At 38.1% G+C, this 16,999-nt stretch overlaps 1 protein-coding gene across 3 annotated transcripts in view; it reads right to left on the bottom strand.

Moving 5' to 3' along the window:
• Positions 1–5,214: 5,214 nt before the first annotated feature.
• The window catches only part of usp6nl (USP6 N-terminal like), a 60,140-nt gene continuing 48,355 nt past the window's right edge, over positions 5,215–16,999 (bottom strand). For all 3 annotated transcript variants that reach the window (XM_077234043.1, XM_077234041.1, XM_077234042.1), the window contains 9 exons: positions 15,678–15,785; positions 15,192–15,301; positions 14,090–14,138; positions 13,708–13,828; positions 12,734–12,828; positions 11,488–11,553; positions 11,275–11,374; positions 10,733–10,885; positions 5,215–8,294 (listed from right to left, as the gene is read on the bottom strand). In XM_077234043.1, coding sequence (XP_077090158.1) covers positions 6,895–8,294; positions 10,733–10,885; positions 11,275–11,374; positions 11,488–11,553; positions 12,734–12,828; positions 13,708–13,828; positions 14,090–14,138; positions 15,192–15,301; positions 15,678–15,785 — 2,202 coding nt within the window. In that variant the 3' untranslated portion in view covers positions 5,215–6,894. The remainder of the gene's footprint in view (positions 8,295–10,732; positions 10,886–11,274; positions 11,375–11,487; positions 11,554–12,733; positions 12,829–13,707; positions 13,829–14,089; positions 14,139–15,191; positions 15,302–15,677; positions 15,786–16,999) is intronic.

Here is a 16,999-nt window from a genome sequence, read left to right as displayed (position 1 = left end):
ACTAGTCCGTGGAGGCGGAGCGCCTCTACACACACGCGGACGCGCGTGCAAACACACACTGAATCAGTGACACTTGAAAGTTAAACTAACTTAATATTGTGTTCAGTGACCTACTGTATCTATTTAAAATGTACTTTGTACGTACCGTTCAGCAGTCGGTACAGAGACAGGCATTAAATGAAGCTCACTTTGCTTATGCCATCAGGAATGCGTGACATCTCGACCAATCAAGATTCTTGATATACTTCAATTTGCATATTTTACTTTTGATTGACGTATGGCTGTCATAAATCATGACATTTTAATATTGTCCACGATTACCTTAAAAATACTCTTAAGTTTTACTTTTTTAAAAGTAGTTTCAAATATATGTTTTAACTAATTTAATTTAATTTAAGATTATGTCATGTTTATGGGAAATGGTTAAAGGTGCCCATAGTTTGGATCTAACATGCATGGCTAAAAATTAGTTTTAAAGATATGGACATCATACATCAAAGGGTTAACAAACAGTCCCCAAAAATAAAGAAAATAAATAAATTCAGACATTTAACCATTGTTATGACCAACAGGTTTAAGTATCATGCAAATTTCATATAAGAAAGCATCACAAAGATGAAAGAAAATGAAATGGATTGTGCGACCATATCATTTCGTCTCATGTATGTGGAACGTATTCATTTCACTATAAGAAGATCTGTTAAATTCTGCTGTCAAATTCAAGGTGTAGCAGAGTCCCTCAGGGCGACAGTACTGCCATGAATAGCATACCGGTTGCAAGCACATTCTTTACTGCTGAGTTTACCCTCACCTACTGTAAAATGTTCCATATTAGTGAGTAGATTACAGGAATGTGTACTAATTGTCACATAAATCGATCACAAAGTAGTTGCAAATAAACTAAGACACATTTGCGTTTCCTCATTGTTCATTATAATAATCTAAAAAGGTACTTTAGCTTGGCCCACCCCAGGTTTCTAGGATAACAAGTGTGAGCTCTCTGGAAGAAAAAGGTCATTCCTCTACAAACTTAAACTAGACCTATCCGTTTTAAAGAAAACCAAGTATTTGCTGTTTTTTTTCTTCCAATAACAGTTGGCCTGCATTCCTGCCTCTTTTTCTGTCCTATACACAAAACTTGATTACACCAGTAAACATAAACATAAGTGATGTTTTCATGCATGAGTCATGTCTAAGGTAGTATTACTGTCCTACCTTAACACTCCAAAAACGGTTAATAGCATATCATTAAGGTGATGTCACACCATTGTTCGGGTAAGATCACATTAACGAAATTCCCCAGGCAAAACAAATTGAATTGTATATTCATAGTTAGTGATGTTTGAATTGCTGTTGGTCAACGTGCCACATTTGGAGAACCACGCAGATGTCCTAATTTTCAAATTTCTAACGTAAAGTTTCACGTGGATTCCTTTTGAAATGACTGGATTTTGCCCATGGAAATTCGATGAACGATAGTAAATGTGACTGAACCTTTCAGCGTATTTTTAAGCGGGTCATTTCAATTGGAATCCATGTGATTTGGAAGTTGCTTACAGTTGGTCACGTGAAATTTGGCGCGTTGACCAACAGAACGCTGCTTGGTTTGAAAGTGACCTCAGTGTGAGCTGGCCAATATGGTCACCATGATTTTGTACGACATGTTTCTGGGTCACCATGTTTTGTTGACCATAGAACAAAATTTCTGTCTGAAAATTTGGTCCTAACAATATCCTTAGACCTACCCCTAAACCAAACCCTACCCATAAGTTATCCATAAAATCACAGGGACATGACAGGTGAATAACCCTGATGTAGAATTGGAAGCCTGAACTTGACAAAACAAACATAACTTGTCTCTCAAATCTGACTCGTTGATTGGAATGCTGTCCCAGGATCAACAAAGATACTGATCCAGGAACTCTTATTAATACTAATTATAGATTTTCTGAAATGTTTATGTGCAAAAGATGCTGTCAGGATACCAGGAAACCGGCATGCACTGCTTCAAGTCAGCCGCCAATCGGTCTGTGCAGCGCTGTATGAAGTCAAACTGTATTGTCAGGTTCTGATTGGTTCCATTGTTTCATGAGTCATGTTCTCATTGGTTCATTGCTTTTAGGTGTCTTATGTCATTAGTCCTTATACAGCCCTCATGTTATTGTCTCTTGTTTAGTTTTGTGCTTTGTTTCTTGTAACTGCTGTTTGTTGAGTTTTATGTTTCAAGTCATGTTTGTCAAGTTGTTTTTGTTAGAAACTGCACATGGGTTCAATTCAGCTCTCCTTCAGTGGACTAATCATTACACGGTGTCCATTAAAGCCCATAATTCCAGTTTCAATGTAAAACTCTATAGTATCTCTTGCACATCATTAGTCCTGACACAAATCTAGTCTCATTTTGTGCTTCATGTATGAAACTGAGAGTGTGTTCATGCATGTGGATATCTATCTGAAGGTGTTCACTGGTATGTGTTTGTACACATCCACATCTGACGAGAGGTTTCTAGGTATAAGGTCCTTCTCAAAAAATTAGCATATTGTGATAAAGTTCATTATTTTCCATAATGTAATGATAAAAATTAAACTTTCATATATTTTAGATTCATTGCACACCAACTGAAATATTTCAGGTCTTTTATTGTTTTAATACTGATGATTTTGGCATTCAGCTCATGAAAACCCCAAACCGTTCAAAATCTCAAAGAATTAGCATATCATGAAAAGGGTCTCTAAACGAGCTATTAACCTAATCATCTGAATCAACTAATTAACTCTAAACACCTGCAAAAGATTCCTGAGGCTTTTAAAAACTCTCAGCCTGTTTCATTACTCAAAACCGCAATCATGGGTAAGACTGCCGACCTGACTGCTGTCCAGAAGGCCATCATTGACACCCTCAAGCAAGAGGGTAAGACACAGAAAGAAATTTCTGAACAAATAGGCTGTTCCCAGAGTGCTGTATCAAGGCACCTCAGTGGGAAGTCTGTGGGAAGGAAAAAGTGTGGCAAAAAACGCTGCACAACGAGAAGAGGTGACCGGACCCTGAGGAAGATTGTGGAGAAGGACCGATTCCAGACCTTGGGGGACCTGCGGAAGCAGTGGACTGAGTCTGGAGTAGAAACACCCAGAGCCACCGTGCACAGGCGTGTGCAGGAAATGGGCTACAGGTGCCGCATTCCCCAGGTCAAGCCACTTTTGAACCAGAAACAGCGGCAGAAGCGCCTGACCTGGGCTACAGAGAAGCAGCACTGGACTGTTGCTCAGTGGTCCAAAGTACTTTTTTCGGATGAAAGCAATTTTTGCATGTCACTCGGAAATCAAGGTGCCAGAGTCTGGAGGAAGACTGGGGAGAAGGAAATGCCAAAATGCCTGAAGTCCAGTGTCAAGTACCCACAGTCAGTGATGGTCTGGGGTGCCATGTCAGCTGCTGGTGCTGGTCCACTGTGTTTTATCAAGGGCAGGGTCAATGAAGCTAGCTATCAGGAGATTTTGGAGCACTTCATGCTTCCATCTGCTGAAAAGCTTTATGGAGATGAAGATTTCAAGATTTCATTTTTCATTTCTCACAGTGCCAAAATTACTGGTAAATGTGACCATGGTATTACTGTGCTCAATTGGCCTGCCAACTCTCCTGACCTGAACCCCATAGAGAATCTGTGGGATATTGTGAACAGAAAGTTGAGAGACGCAAGACCCAACACTCTGGATGAGCTTAAGGCCGCTATCGAAGCATCCTGGGCTTCCATAACACCTCAGCAGTGCCACAGGCTGATTGCCTCCATGCCACGCCGCATTGAAGCAGTCATTTCTGCAAAAGGATTCCCGACCAAGAATTGAACATAATTATTTGAAGGTTGACTTTTTTTGTATTAAAAACACTTCTTTTATTGGTCGGATGAAATATGGTAATTTTTTGAGATAGGAATTTTGGGTTTTCATGAGCTGTATGCCAAAATCATCAGTATTAAAACAATAAAAGACCTGAAATATTTCAATTGGTGTGCAATGAATCTAAATTATATGAAAGTTTAATTTTATCATTACATTATGGAAAATAATGAACTTTATCACAATATGCTAATTTTTTGAGAAGGACCCTACACTGTACAATAAAAAAAACAATTATGTTATTAACAAAAATAATAATAGTTAGTATTATTGATGTAAAAGTCCTTGAAAGTTCTTCAAAATGTCACATTTTAGTTTCAAAACTAGCTTGGTCTAGTTGAGAAACCAGTTAGACCAACAAACCACCATAGGGTGACTTAAGCTGTTTCTATCAGTTGGGTCTTTCTCTTTATGTTTTGGCCTGTGGTCGACTCATTGTGTTAGAGATTTTAGCTCATTTTTTTTATAAACAATGAGTCGCATCAACAAATTTGACAGCATAAATCAACAGATCAAGCCTCGAGTCAACGCTGACGGAACGCCCATAAATTATGTCACACTAAACACAACAACAAATAGTTCCCAGTGACCTGAAGGTTCCTCTGTTTGTTCCAGGAAAAAGGTTGACACGCATACAGTTTAATTTCAACACCAGGCAACCTCTATGTTTTGGTTCATATGTGAAGTTTGATTTCCTGGCTTTTAAAAAGGTGGCTGTAGATGGTTTTCATACTAAATGAGATGCACAGCTGGAGAATGAACAAATGAAAATAAACATTTTCCACATCTATGGCTGAGACAAAGAAGTCATGGAAACTGAAAGCAATCTAGGCTGTCATCATCATGACATGATAAACATCAATCACTCTTATTATTAAAGTATATTAAAGTCCCATTTATCTGTAAGTGTGTTTAGGAACTGAACCCATGAAGTGTTAGAGCCATACTCTATACATGTTGAGCTTCTTAAAGGTGAACAGTTTTAAATGAATGACCAAAATGTCACCAGGGCCTGAATTAAATGTCTTTTATGACATTTATTCAATTACATAACTAAACTAGGCGTCATTAGTCTCATACGATAAAGATTAAACATTTATACTAAGTGTCATTTTTCGGTCCCACACCACCCTTACCTACAGCTTCATGAATGGTTAAGTTTGAAAATGATATCTTGTCTCAAATTGCACAATGTGTTCAAGCAGATGGAGACATCTGGTGGTTGCAATAAATTCATACATTTTGCAGTCTCTAGAATTGACTGAGATCTCACATATTACATTCATTAAACAATTTGAGACACCAGAACAAAACACAGGGGCCACATTTTTTTTTAAATCACCCCATGTTGCTTTATTAGAGAAGGGGAAATCTGATAATCAAGTTGCATTTAGTAGTTTAGACAATGTTCAGTCCAACAATCTGAACTGGAATGTGGTGTCAAAATGAAATGCACTAAACCAGTTTATATACTGAAACGACAAGCATGGAAGAAGGAAACAATTGGGGCTAGAGCAGATAATAAATTAGTTTGCTTGTCCATGAATAAGACATAAAAAATATATTTTTTACATTTTTTTTGTTGCTGTGATATGATTGCAGATGGCATCAGAAAGGGATACAAAGAGTGAGTGTCGCGTGGAGTGTTCTGAAAGCTGTTTGGGCTGGTCATTAGGGTATATTACAGTATGAAATAATCCATCTGCTTATTCAGTAGCAAATATACTGGTGTGTAATATTAAAATGAATGAGTTGGTAGTGTTGCCATGCCATATAATCATGTCAAGTAGGCTGATGCAAAAAAGAAGAAGAAGAAAATATTCACTCAAAAACAGGTTAGTGGGTTAGCAGCCTAATCTAGTTTCCTAAATAAGATTAGGAAATAGCAAGGACTGGGAAAAAAATACCAATAGATCTGTAGATTCAATGAGTTGATTGTGTTATAATGTGTAAAACCTGTGCTTTTGTAAAATTTGAAATTTATAATCTTGCTGCTATAAAAAAAGGTCCATTATTAGAAGAATTCCACTGAGTAACAGCACAGGTACAACCAACTTAACACAGCAGCTGCATGCTACAACAAACTAGCAGCCATATTATTGAATACTAACAGAGTTTTCATTGCATAACTTGCACTGGGCATCACAGACATTTATTGGATGAATTTGGGTAAATTGGGCCACTTTTGACTGCCGAAAGCGTCCCAATGTACTTTATTTCACCCTATGTTACAGAGTCGTCTGTTAGTGAATTTGAACAAACTCGAGTATCAATCGGTTTGATCTGTTATTTTATGTTTTAACCTTGATGAACTGACAATATAAAATCTACTTGCTGGTCAGTGCCTAACAGATTTTGAGAATGCATATACCCCCTAAACTTCCCTTTCAATTTAAAATTAAATATCTGCATTTTTATATACAACCTCAAAAACAAGCCTTACAAACAAGGTTTTTACTTTCGCTTGAACACTGTTGTGACGCATCGGAATGTTCTATCCAACAGCAATTATGTTCACTGTTTTAGTTGTTCATAATTATCCATACTGTATCTAGCCTACACACATCTTTGTTCTTAAAATATATATTCACAATCAAGGAATAAAGTGTCCTCTAAAGTATGTGTTTATGTCTGAAATGCATTAAAAAAATAGATGATAATAGATCAGTAACTGAGTTTGTCTTTAACCCTCCATTTAAATATCTCAGTGTACTAATTAAACAAACAACAAAAACCTATCTTTGCACATTAAAGCTCTGTTATATAACTCACATTGGCAGTTAAAGATTATTTTACAGGCAAAAAAAAAAAAAGTACAATTCTTCAGTCAGTCTTTGATCAGTACAAATGCCTGAAACTGGCAACTCTTGTTTAGTAAGACTTGCCTGACAAAACGAACAAACAAACAAACTAAACATAATGCAAAAGCATTAAACCAACAGATAACTGGTTGCTAGCCATCACTCATACAGTGTATCCCTCTATTCCGGTCTCTGTCTGTCCCTCTCAGAGCAGCATGGACTCCTGCATTGCGAAGGCCTCCTGTGCTTGCCTGTAGTGTGCTCCTCCAAACAGTGGGGGGAGCTGTTGCCTGCTGGAGTGCTCTTGGTAGTGTCCTCTGAAATGGAGCACAGCGTCCGAGATATTTGCAGGAGCAAAGTTAAACTCCTGAACTGGTTGAATGGGAGACAGCTGAGCCTTCTGGAAGCTGGGAGATCGAGGTAGTCCCACAGGAGATCGCGGAGGCCCTGCCTCCATGTCCCCATACCAGCCCTCTCTCTGTCTGTGTCCCTCGTAACGCAGTTCTGTGGGCAGGTAAGCTGGAGACCCCAGTCGGGTGGGCTGTCTCATGTAATACCCGCCCTCGCCAACACTGTCTATCTGGGAAGAGAGCTCAGCCGGAGCAACCCTGAGCGGGGGCATGTTTGGCGGAGGCCGTCGGTAGGTTAAGTAGCTGTTGTTCATCAGAGTTTTCTCAGGCGAAGGGTTAGATGAGCCACGTCCCGTAGTCGCGTATAGTCTGTCCTCTGGCCGAGAATCCGAAATGTAGGTAGTGTAGACAGGCGTCATGCCAGGTGGATAGTGCAGAGGTGCACGAGGTTCTGGTTTAGATTGCATCATGCTCTGTTTGGGCATTCTAAAGGGAGAAACACCAGTTACACCACTAGGAGAACGGGTGGGACTACCTTGTCTCAAAGAAGGTCCAGTGTATGGTCGGGTTGGGGGGCGAGATGGTGGTTTCTCCAGCTCTATAATTTCCATAACCTCTCCGTCTGGTCCCGGGACATTGTCGTATTGTGAGGCATTAGAAGCGCGGTTGGAGCCTGAAACAAATGTACGAGAATGGGGTCGGCGCTGTGCCCCAGCGGCTTCCTCTGGAGTTAGGGAGCTGGGCGAGGGTGGAACACCCGTATTTAGACTCGACTGACTTTCCCGAATTGCTGCAGCTTTGACTGCTTCCAGTTTGCCCTCGGAAGGCTTGACCCAGCGAGGTCCAATTTCCCTGCGCATGCTGGATCTAACATTGGAGTTGTGATTTGTCTGGTTCTGGGTCGACGCCTTCCCACCAACTCTTGCACTGCTGTTTGGCATGTGGGTTTGGACTCTTTCCTTTTGAGTGTCCACACCCCGTGCATCCCTCTCGCTCTTGTCTGGATGAGGCACCTTGTCCAGTGAGCTGGGTGGCCGACTCTCTTGGTACCTCTCTGGTGTTCCATCAGTGATGGAACCAGACTCTGCTCGTTTACTGGTGCTTGCGGCAGGGCTCAGACCACGAGGGGGGAGACCCAAACCTGTCTGTCCGACCGGCTGCCCGTTAGCCACATGATTGATTGCTCCTGTCGCCAATCCTGGAGGCTCAGGTGGAAGTTGACCTAATGGTTTCTTAGGAAACTCATCCTCCTTACCTGCACGGGTGACAGCAGAGCAGCCAATCAGAACCAATATCAACACAGAAATGCTAGGTATTAAAGACTCCATGAAAACTTTATAAGCAGTCTCTCTCTTCATACGAAACAGATCAAAATATTGATGACGACTCTTGCTCTCAGGGGCGTAAACAAATTTATGAACAATAAAATACTCTGTAGAACGAGAATGTCCCCTGGAAAGCAAACTGCATTTCATGGAGTTTTTAAACCATGACAATATAAACACACACACAACAGTCATGCAGCTGAATGTATTTTAGCAGAACCAAACTGCCAAATAAAACAAGAGTTACAGTTGACAATTCACTGAAAGAAAATCAAACCACAAACATCCACGGCTGGTGTCAAATCAAAGCTCAGATTGGGAACACTGAGGATTTAAGAAGCTAAAAAATAAAAATAAAAATATTAACACAACACTTACTGTTCAAGCCTGACGGTGAACATTCAAATCATGTGGAGAAAGGATGTGTTAGGTACGTTTTGAAATACACAGAATGTGCACGATATTCAAGTTCGCAGTGAAGGAAACTGAAGAAAACGTCAAGGGAATGATGAACGTTTACACACAGATAGTGATGGTTGGGGCGGTTCTTGGTTTGCGTTGAGAAAGGGCTGAGAGGAACGGAAACGTCAAATCCAAACAAACCACCTTTAAAGGTGCTAGTTTATCATACTTTAGTTCCAAAATTAAGATTTGCCAAGCACAAATGCAGGTTACAAGCCAAATGGCATGTATTGTTTAAATCAAGAATGGTTAGGTATGATTTCTCATTAAAAGGGACCCATAATGCCCCTTTTTACAAGATGCAATATAAGTCTCAGGTGTGCCCAGAATGTGCCTGTGAAGTTTTAGGTCAAAATACCCCACAGATAATTTAGAATAACATTATTGTAAATGCCCATTTTTGAGTGGAAGGAAAAACATGCTGTTTTCGTGTATATATCTTTAAATGCAAATGAGCTTCTGCTCCCCACCCCACTTTCCAGAAGAGGGCGGAGCCTGTACAGCTCATGCCTCGGATACTCTGACAAAAACTAAAACATCTGTTTGGCTTTGATTATCATCTTTATCGCGGTCCCAATCATGTGACATTGCAGTTCTTCATCATCATGAAAGTGTATTATCTGCATACGTTTTAAAGCCATATTTAATAATAACCAAGGTTATGTCAAAAACACACAAAGTTCACATAAACGCAGTCGGTTTTGTCTGTGAACGTAAACAGCAAGTAAAGAAATTGCATGTGTATATTAGATCTGTGTAAAAAGCAGTGTATTATAAAGTACTTACTGCTATATATGCTGTTAATATGAATCAAACAATGAGAAAAACAGAAAATCATTTACTGCTCTTGACTAAATGACTTTAGTAGCTTTGATAATATAATATTTTTTACTTTATTTCTACTTGAAAATGCTCAGGGCGGGTCTATGCTAATACGGCAGAGGCCGTCAGCGGTCGTGGGCGGGGCATGTGCAGTGTGACGTCACACTGCATAGAAACTGCAAACGGCTTATTTGCCCTGCTTATTATTTATGGGGATTAAATAAAAGAAGTGGGTGGATTTTTACCATTATAGGGTGGTTGTGTACACACACTGCCGACACACATTTATGTTCAATCACCATGTAAAAGTAAATTTTGCATAATAAGTCCCTTTTAAATCGAACATGAGCCCAGCAAAAAAAAAAAAAAATGTTCCCATGAAGTTATGAAAACATTTTTTCTAAACGTTGGGAATGTTCCCTGTTAGCTAGGAGACTTAGAATTGATTCTAATAGTTTGGTGTTAGCACATTCCTAAGGTAATGAGGAAACACTCTATTACTCAAAAACACAAAGGTTAAAAATATTTGTATAGCTAATTTTTGTAGTGAACTAATCTAAGTGCGTTTATTATAAGCATTTTCTGTCAACTGAATTTTATAACTCAGCTTGTTGCAATACATACCCCCCCAAAAAAATGTTTTGGTGAAGAACCCAGGTTTTGTGTGAGACAGAGAAACAAACGAGGGGAGAGGGACGTGTGTATATAGGGGTAGACGAACGAATGGTTGGTTGATTGACAGATAAAGTAGTCAGTGTGTTTTTGCCCACCGGTTGGTTTTGTAGGAGGGTTGGCGCCCTCCTTTCCCAGACCCACTAGTGTAAGCAGAAGCTATGTTTGAAGCGAAAGGGAGAGAACGCAGATTAGACAAACAATACATAGCAGCAGTGAATGAGTGTGTCTGTCTGTGTGTCTGTATGTGCAAGAGATAAAGGAAAAGATAAAGTAGATAGAGTCAGAGAGAGATTACCAGGAGACAGTGTGTGCAGCAGGATGCTTCCCTCTATGAGTGGTGACACACAGCCATACATTTTATGATTTGCCATGATTTTAGTATGTGTTTGTGTGTGTGTTTTTAAAGTACCTGGAGGTGGCAGCTCCAGTTTAGATCGTCTGAGCTCAGACATGGAGTTTTGAAGCTGCTCTATCACAAAGTCGTCCTCAAAACAGAAATCTTTTGACAGAGTCACCTGCAGAAACTTCACCAGATCCTCCATAGACAACTTCAAGAGGGTCTCTAACATGCAAACACACACACACACACACACACACACACACACACACACACACACACACACACACACACACACACACACACACACACACACACACACACGTTCAAAGTCTTTGAATCCTAAGAAGAACCACAGAATAATTATAACAACTATACAGTCTATTATGATTAAGTCCGTTCAGGGTTTATTTTGCCCATTGTCCCTTTCACATATCAATCATTTTATTTAATATATTAATATTTGAAACATTTTTAGCTTTAATTATGTTTTTAAGGAGATTTTACTACTTTAGCTAGCATCTAAACCTTATATATACCTGTATCTTAGAAGCAATTTTGTCCACAAAGCCAAGTAAAGGCACACAAATACACAACACACACACATTAATTACTTTTGTGTAGTTTGAGGATGGTGTAGGACATTGCAGTCAGAACTCGCTCTCCTTCCAAAATATAAATGTCCCATATTCTCAGCGTGAGCGTGAATGGAGTCTATTCAAAACACATAGAAATGCACTCAAATCAGTGAGGTTTCACAAATAATATTACAACAGAAAAAGATAATATGCTCTGATTTACTGAAATAATGTTTTAAGTGTCCATACCCGATCCAAGAAACACTGAAAGAACCATTTCATAGTGTACAAGCTGGTGAACACTTCTTGGTTATCCTGTAGAGGGCAGCAAAGTTACAGTTATTAATAAGTGAATGGCAACAGAAGACAGATACAAACATTTTGTGCATGCGCACACAAGCAATACTACTGTATAACCCAATGCACAGCGTGTACTTCTTTAAATTGTATGGGTGAATGTTTAAAAAAAAGTAGTACGTTACACATTTGAGTTTCTATTTTTTCCACCTAGAATCCTACTTTTGTAAAAATAAATAAATAATAATATTAAAAAAAATATAATTTTTCTCACTCTATACCTGGGAGGTCAAGTCTTTGCAATGTACATACACTCTCACACATTGTGTGTGATCTTTGGTTGTATACGGCACCATTTGTATTCCTAAAATGTAGGTCATCCAAGTACATGCATCCCATGCATATAGATGATTCATATATAATTGTGCACAGTGTATATACTGCAAAAATAGTGCAAGTACTGCGTTTGTATAGTGTCATATGGCCATATAATCACACATACACATTAAAGAGTGAAGCTTATCCTTCTCTTTTATCCTCTTTCTAATCCACCCACATCAAAGGCTGACTCTCACACACTAATAATTTATTAATTCATCACTCTATCCATCTCTTTATTAATTAATTTTGCCTTTTATTAATTACTCTGCCCTTTAATGTATCCCTGCTGGCATTTCTTTGTGGATTCTCTGTTACATGAGCCCTCAGGGTTGGCCAGCTGTTCTGTTCGGGTTACTTCCGAAAAGACACCAATACACTGAGAACACAATATAGGCCAAAAATTATACTGCATATGAAGCTTTTCAGTCATTGTGAAGTTAATTTAGGGGACACCGCATCAATCAGTATAAAATGATTACACAAAAGCTGTGCAAAAAATGTCACTGGGGTGGTACCCTTTAAAAAGGTACACCTTTGTACCAAAATAGTGCATATTAGCACCTCGAAGGTACATATTAGTACCTAAATGGTACATAGTAAACCCTTTTTACAGGGTACTGCCCCAGTGACAGCTTTTGTACCATTTTTTCTAAGTGTATCTACACTAACAAAACAGCTCGGCATGCAACTATCTGATAACTAACTGTTCCATGGAATTTTTCTAAAGTATGAGTCAAGTGGCCCGGATGAGTTCAAATGTCACTTTTTGAATCTAGAACATGATGTTTTGGAGTTGTTTTTGTTGTTGTTGTCTTACTAGATGTTGTTTGAGCTTAGGCATCATCTTCTGGAGGATACGATCATGATGTTCCTGGAAGCGCATGAGTTTAGGGAACCCTGGTACGAAGAAACCTAGAGGATCACAACAACATTTTTCAATTTGGTAAAGAAATTGTGTGTGAAGTGCAAAGGTAAACAAAACATTAGTTTTCTAGCTCAATGGTTCTCAACAAATTTATGCTTCAGGACCCAGATTTTACATTGGACATCAAGTGGTGACTGAAGACAGTACCAAAATGTAATCATAGAAAAAAAAGTAAAACAAAATAGTATGAATTTATGAACTTATATACTATAAATAAGATAAGCCTAAATGTATTACTATTACTAATAATTATTATTTAATTTGTTAATTTATTTCAGATATTTATTCAATTTTGATTAATTTTATAAATTATTTTAATTGCAGTTCATAAATAAAAATTAAAGTCAATAATAATAATAATAGAAATACATTATTTTTTTGTTTATTTTAGATATTATTTAATTGTATAATTGCTGGCTGTTTGGATTATCTTGTATTTAAGTGGACACAGTTCTTTGAAGAAAAAAAAAGATAAATAAAAATAAAATAATTATATATTATTATTAATAATTTATTTCTTTTAGAAATGTATTTAATGTTATAATTGCAGGCTGTTTGTATTATATGTAATGTAAGTGGACGCACAGTTCTTTGAAAAAATGCATACATAAACAATAACGATATTATTATTAGTAGTATTAGTTGTCATTTAATTTAGATATTTATTTAATTTTATAATTGTTTGAATTATCTTGAATTGAAATGGATGCACTTTCTCTTCCATTTCTTTTCTCCTCCATTACATAGATTCTATTATTTTGCAAACTAATATACACTATTGTTATGATGATGATTTTTATTATTATTACTTCTCAACACCATTTCAGTACCACAGTTCTAGAGTGGGTAAAAGAGTGTTCATGTACCGTGCATGGTATGTCTCTGTCCAGACAGCAGCTTAACCAGTGCCCAGAAAGCATCTTCCTCATTCATATAGATGAGTAACAGAGCAGTGATCTGACTCATGCCCTGACAATAGCCCACCTCCTACACACACACACACACACACACACACACACACACACACACACACACACACACACACACACACACACACACACACACACACACACACACACACACACACACACCATAAGAGTGAGAATCCATTGTGTGCAGCTTCTTTCCACACATAAACCAAAATCATACTCAAAAATGATTGCTGACTCTGAGACAGCAATTTAATAAAATAATGGGAAGCAAACTGAAATCAGCGTGGCTATTTAAAAAGTGGTATTTTTGACTCACCGTGTTATAAATGGAGTATGCAGTGAGCACGTGAAACAGATCCTGCTGTCTGAAACACAGCACACACAAAACAATCATCCTCCATTCTCCTTTTCATTTTAAATGCCATAGATCATTCAATTTTAGCGCATTTTTGCATGTTCTGTCCTTTCCCTCTCTCAATGTCTCCCCCCCCCCCCCCCCTACCCACCCTTTCTGTCTTGTGGATGTCTAAGGCCACACTGTGAGAATGATCTGACCCTTTCAAATCTCCACAGGTAAATGTCACATCAATCAATATGAGCGCTTTAGCCCTGCCACAATTCAATACACCAATGACTCGGAGAGAAACGGTGGGGTGTGGGCGTCTCTCTCTATCGCTCCATTGCGTTCGCAACTTTTCCATTTCACATGCTGGTTAAATGTAGCAGTTTTATGGCCATGAGAAATGGAAGCACCTCCGAGGTGAAATAAAAAATGTATTTTACACAGACAGATTAAAGCCCTACATAAAAAAAGAGTCCCCATCAGCAAAGCAATTTAGTATGAAAGCCTGCTAAAACACCACAATGTATGCAATATTTGCAATAAAATGTTTGGCTACTTGAATGAATTGTTCAGATATAAGAAATTAAATTATATTATATTACATTAAATTAATTTAATACTTGATTATATGAAAACAAAACGGGTACAAAACTGAAAAACAAAACAAAATATTTGGCTACTTGAATATCTTGTTCAGAAGCAAAAATTCAGAATAAAAACAAAAACAAACAAAAAAACAAACATTTAGGCTATGTTCAGACTGTCAGTTAAAATCCATTTTTTGTGGATATCCGATTTGATTCTGATCATATTTAGCAAGTGTGAATGGCAAAAAACAAAACAGAACATAATGTGATTTTTACCAAAATATCAGTTTTGAGCTACATTCATGTTGTTTGAAATCCTATTCAAATCGCATTTGTGGAAACCGGTTTCAGTCTGACTTTTTGTATGCACTAAGGGCCCTAGATTGCCCAGTGGTCATCTTATACAGTGTGCCCATCGTACCATGAAACATTAAATCTTCCTGTGTATCTGTGTGTGTATTTCTGTTGATGTGTCTTTGGATGCTCACTTGACATCATAACGGTGCATGAACATGATGTGATCTCTATATGTACGATTGACATCCAGATCAATCTGACGGACATCTGGAGACAACCCCCTCGCTCTGATCTTCAGTTTCTGGAGAAATAAAGAGAGGTCATTGAGTTCATAATACATATTAACTAGCAGTGAATTATAGTCAAACATTCTGCAGAGACCACATCATGATTTCTGCCACACACACACAAACACTTCCAGTTAAAGGAGAATACAGCCTACAAATCATGTTTTCTGTCTGCTTGGATGCTGCAGGGCTTTAGTAAAGCTGCTACTGTCCGTTTGGGGTGATGTTTCCCTCTGTGGTGTGTGTGTGTGTCAAACCACATAAGTGTTACATTGAAAACCTCAGGGACTGGCTAGTTTAGAAAGTCATATTTAAGTAAAGAGATTGACTCTCTCTTACACACACACCAAGAAAATCATGGCTATGCTGGAATGGAGAGACTGTTTTTACCTCGTAGAAGTCCTTCTTCTCCTCCTTGATTTTGGGGACGTCGAGCAGCAGACACCAAACTTGACCTCTGAGCTGCAGAGGAATTCCCTTATAGATCCTTCTCGCCAGCTGCACACACACACACACACACACACACACACACACACACACACACACACACACACACACACACACACACACACACACACACACACACACACACACACACACACACACACACACACACACACACACACACACACACTAGAAGATTAGAATTTAGGAAACCTCTAAATCTCAATTAAGTAAGTGTACACTTTGAAGACATTTCTAAAAACATAAACAAATAGACAAACAAATAACTAATTTAACATTTTATTTTCAAGGGCAAAACTTCACTACCATTCAGAGGATTTGAGGTCAGTAAGATGTTTTTAAAACTGGTGTTTTATGCTCATCAAGGCTGCATTTGTTTAATAAAAAATACAGTAAAAATAGCAATATTGTGAATATTCTATTTGAATCTATTTTATCATATAATGTATTCTTGTGATGGGAAAGATACATTTTCAGCATCATTACTCCATTCCTTAGTGTCACATGATCCTTCAGAAATCATTCTAAAATGCTAATTTTGTGCGCATGAAACATATTTTATTATTAGCAATGTTGAAAACAGTGCTGTTTAATATTTTTTGTGGAAGCAGTGGTAACTTTTTTTTCATGCATAGGAAGTTAGAACTGCGTTTAATTGAAACAGAAATCTAAAACTAGGTCTCAAAAAACTAAAATCAGCAAATCACAAAAAAAGTCATTTTTAAATGACCTTTACACATAGAGGGTTCCTATCTATAATTCTATTATGTAGTTGTTTTTCCCCCTTTTTTCCAGCATTATTTCGATTAGCAGGTCAAACTTATTCACTCCTTTAAATAAATAAAATAATAAAATGACACCAAGCTACTCAATAAAGTTGAATGCTTTTGCAATCTGGAATATAGACAACTCTATCAGAGACAGATGACTTTGTTTCTTTGTCATGGTTAGGAGAAGACCCAGACGGAATTTTTAGACTTTCCACATTTTCTGTGCTGATTTTGGGACAATTTTAGGCAGGAATGGATTTAATTATGGTGAAATATGTTACATTAAACTGGGAGTCTGAATTCATGCTAAAAATATGAAAAAACAAACAAAAGCATATAAAATTGAGAGTGTGGTGGTGTACTCTGTGTTGGGGTTAAGAGTTGAAAGAGAGGAATGAACACTCTTCAGTTTCCTGCACTCATCTGTCCACATTACTGCCGCTAAGTGATTTCCTGAACGTCTCTTCCGCCCCCAGG

The sequence above is a fragment of the Siphateles boraxobius genome, unplaced genomic scaffold, assembly GCF_051911475.1.
Source record: "Siphateles boraxobius isolate OS27281-9 unplaced genomic scaffold, OSU_SipBor_1 19, whole genome shotgun sequence".
NCBI lineage: Eukaryota > Metazoa > Chordata > Actinopteri > Cypriniformes > Leuciscidae > Siphateles > Siphateles boraxobius.
Note: the sequence above shows the minus strand (reverse complement) of the source record. Positions and strands in the feature narration are given on the sequence as shown.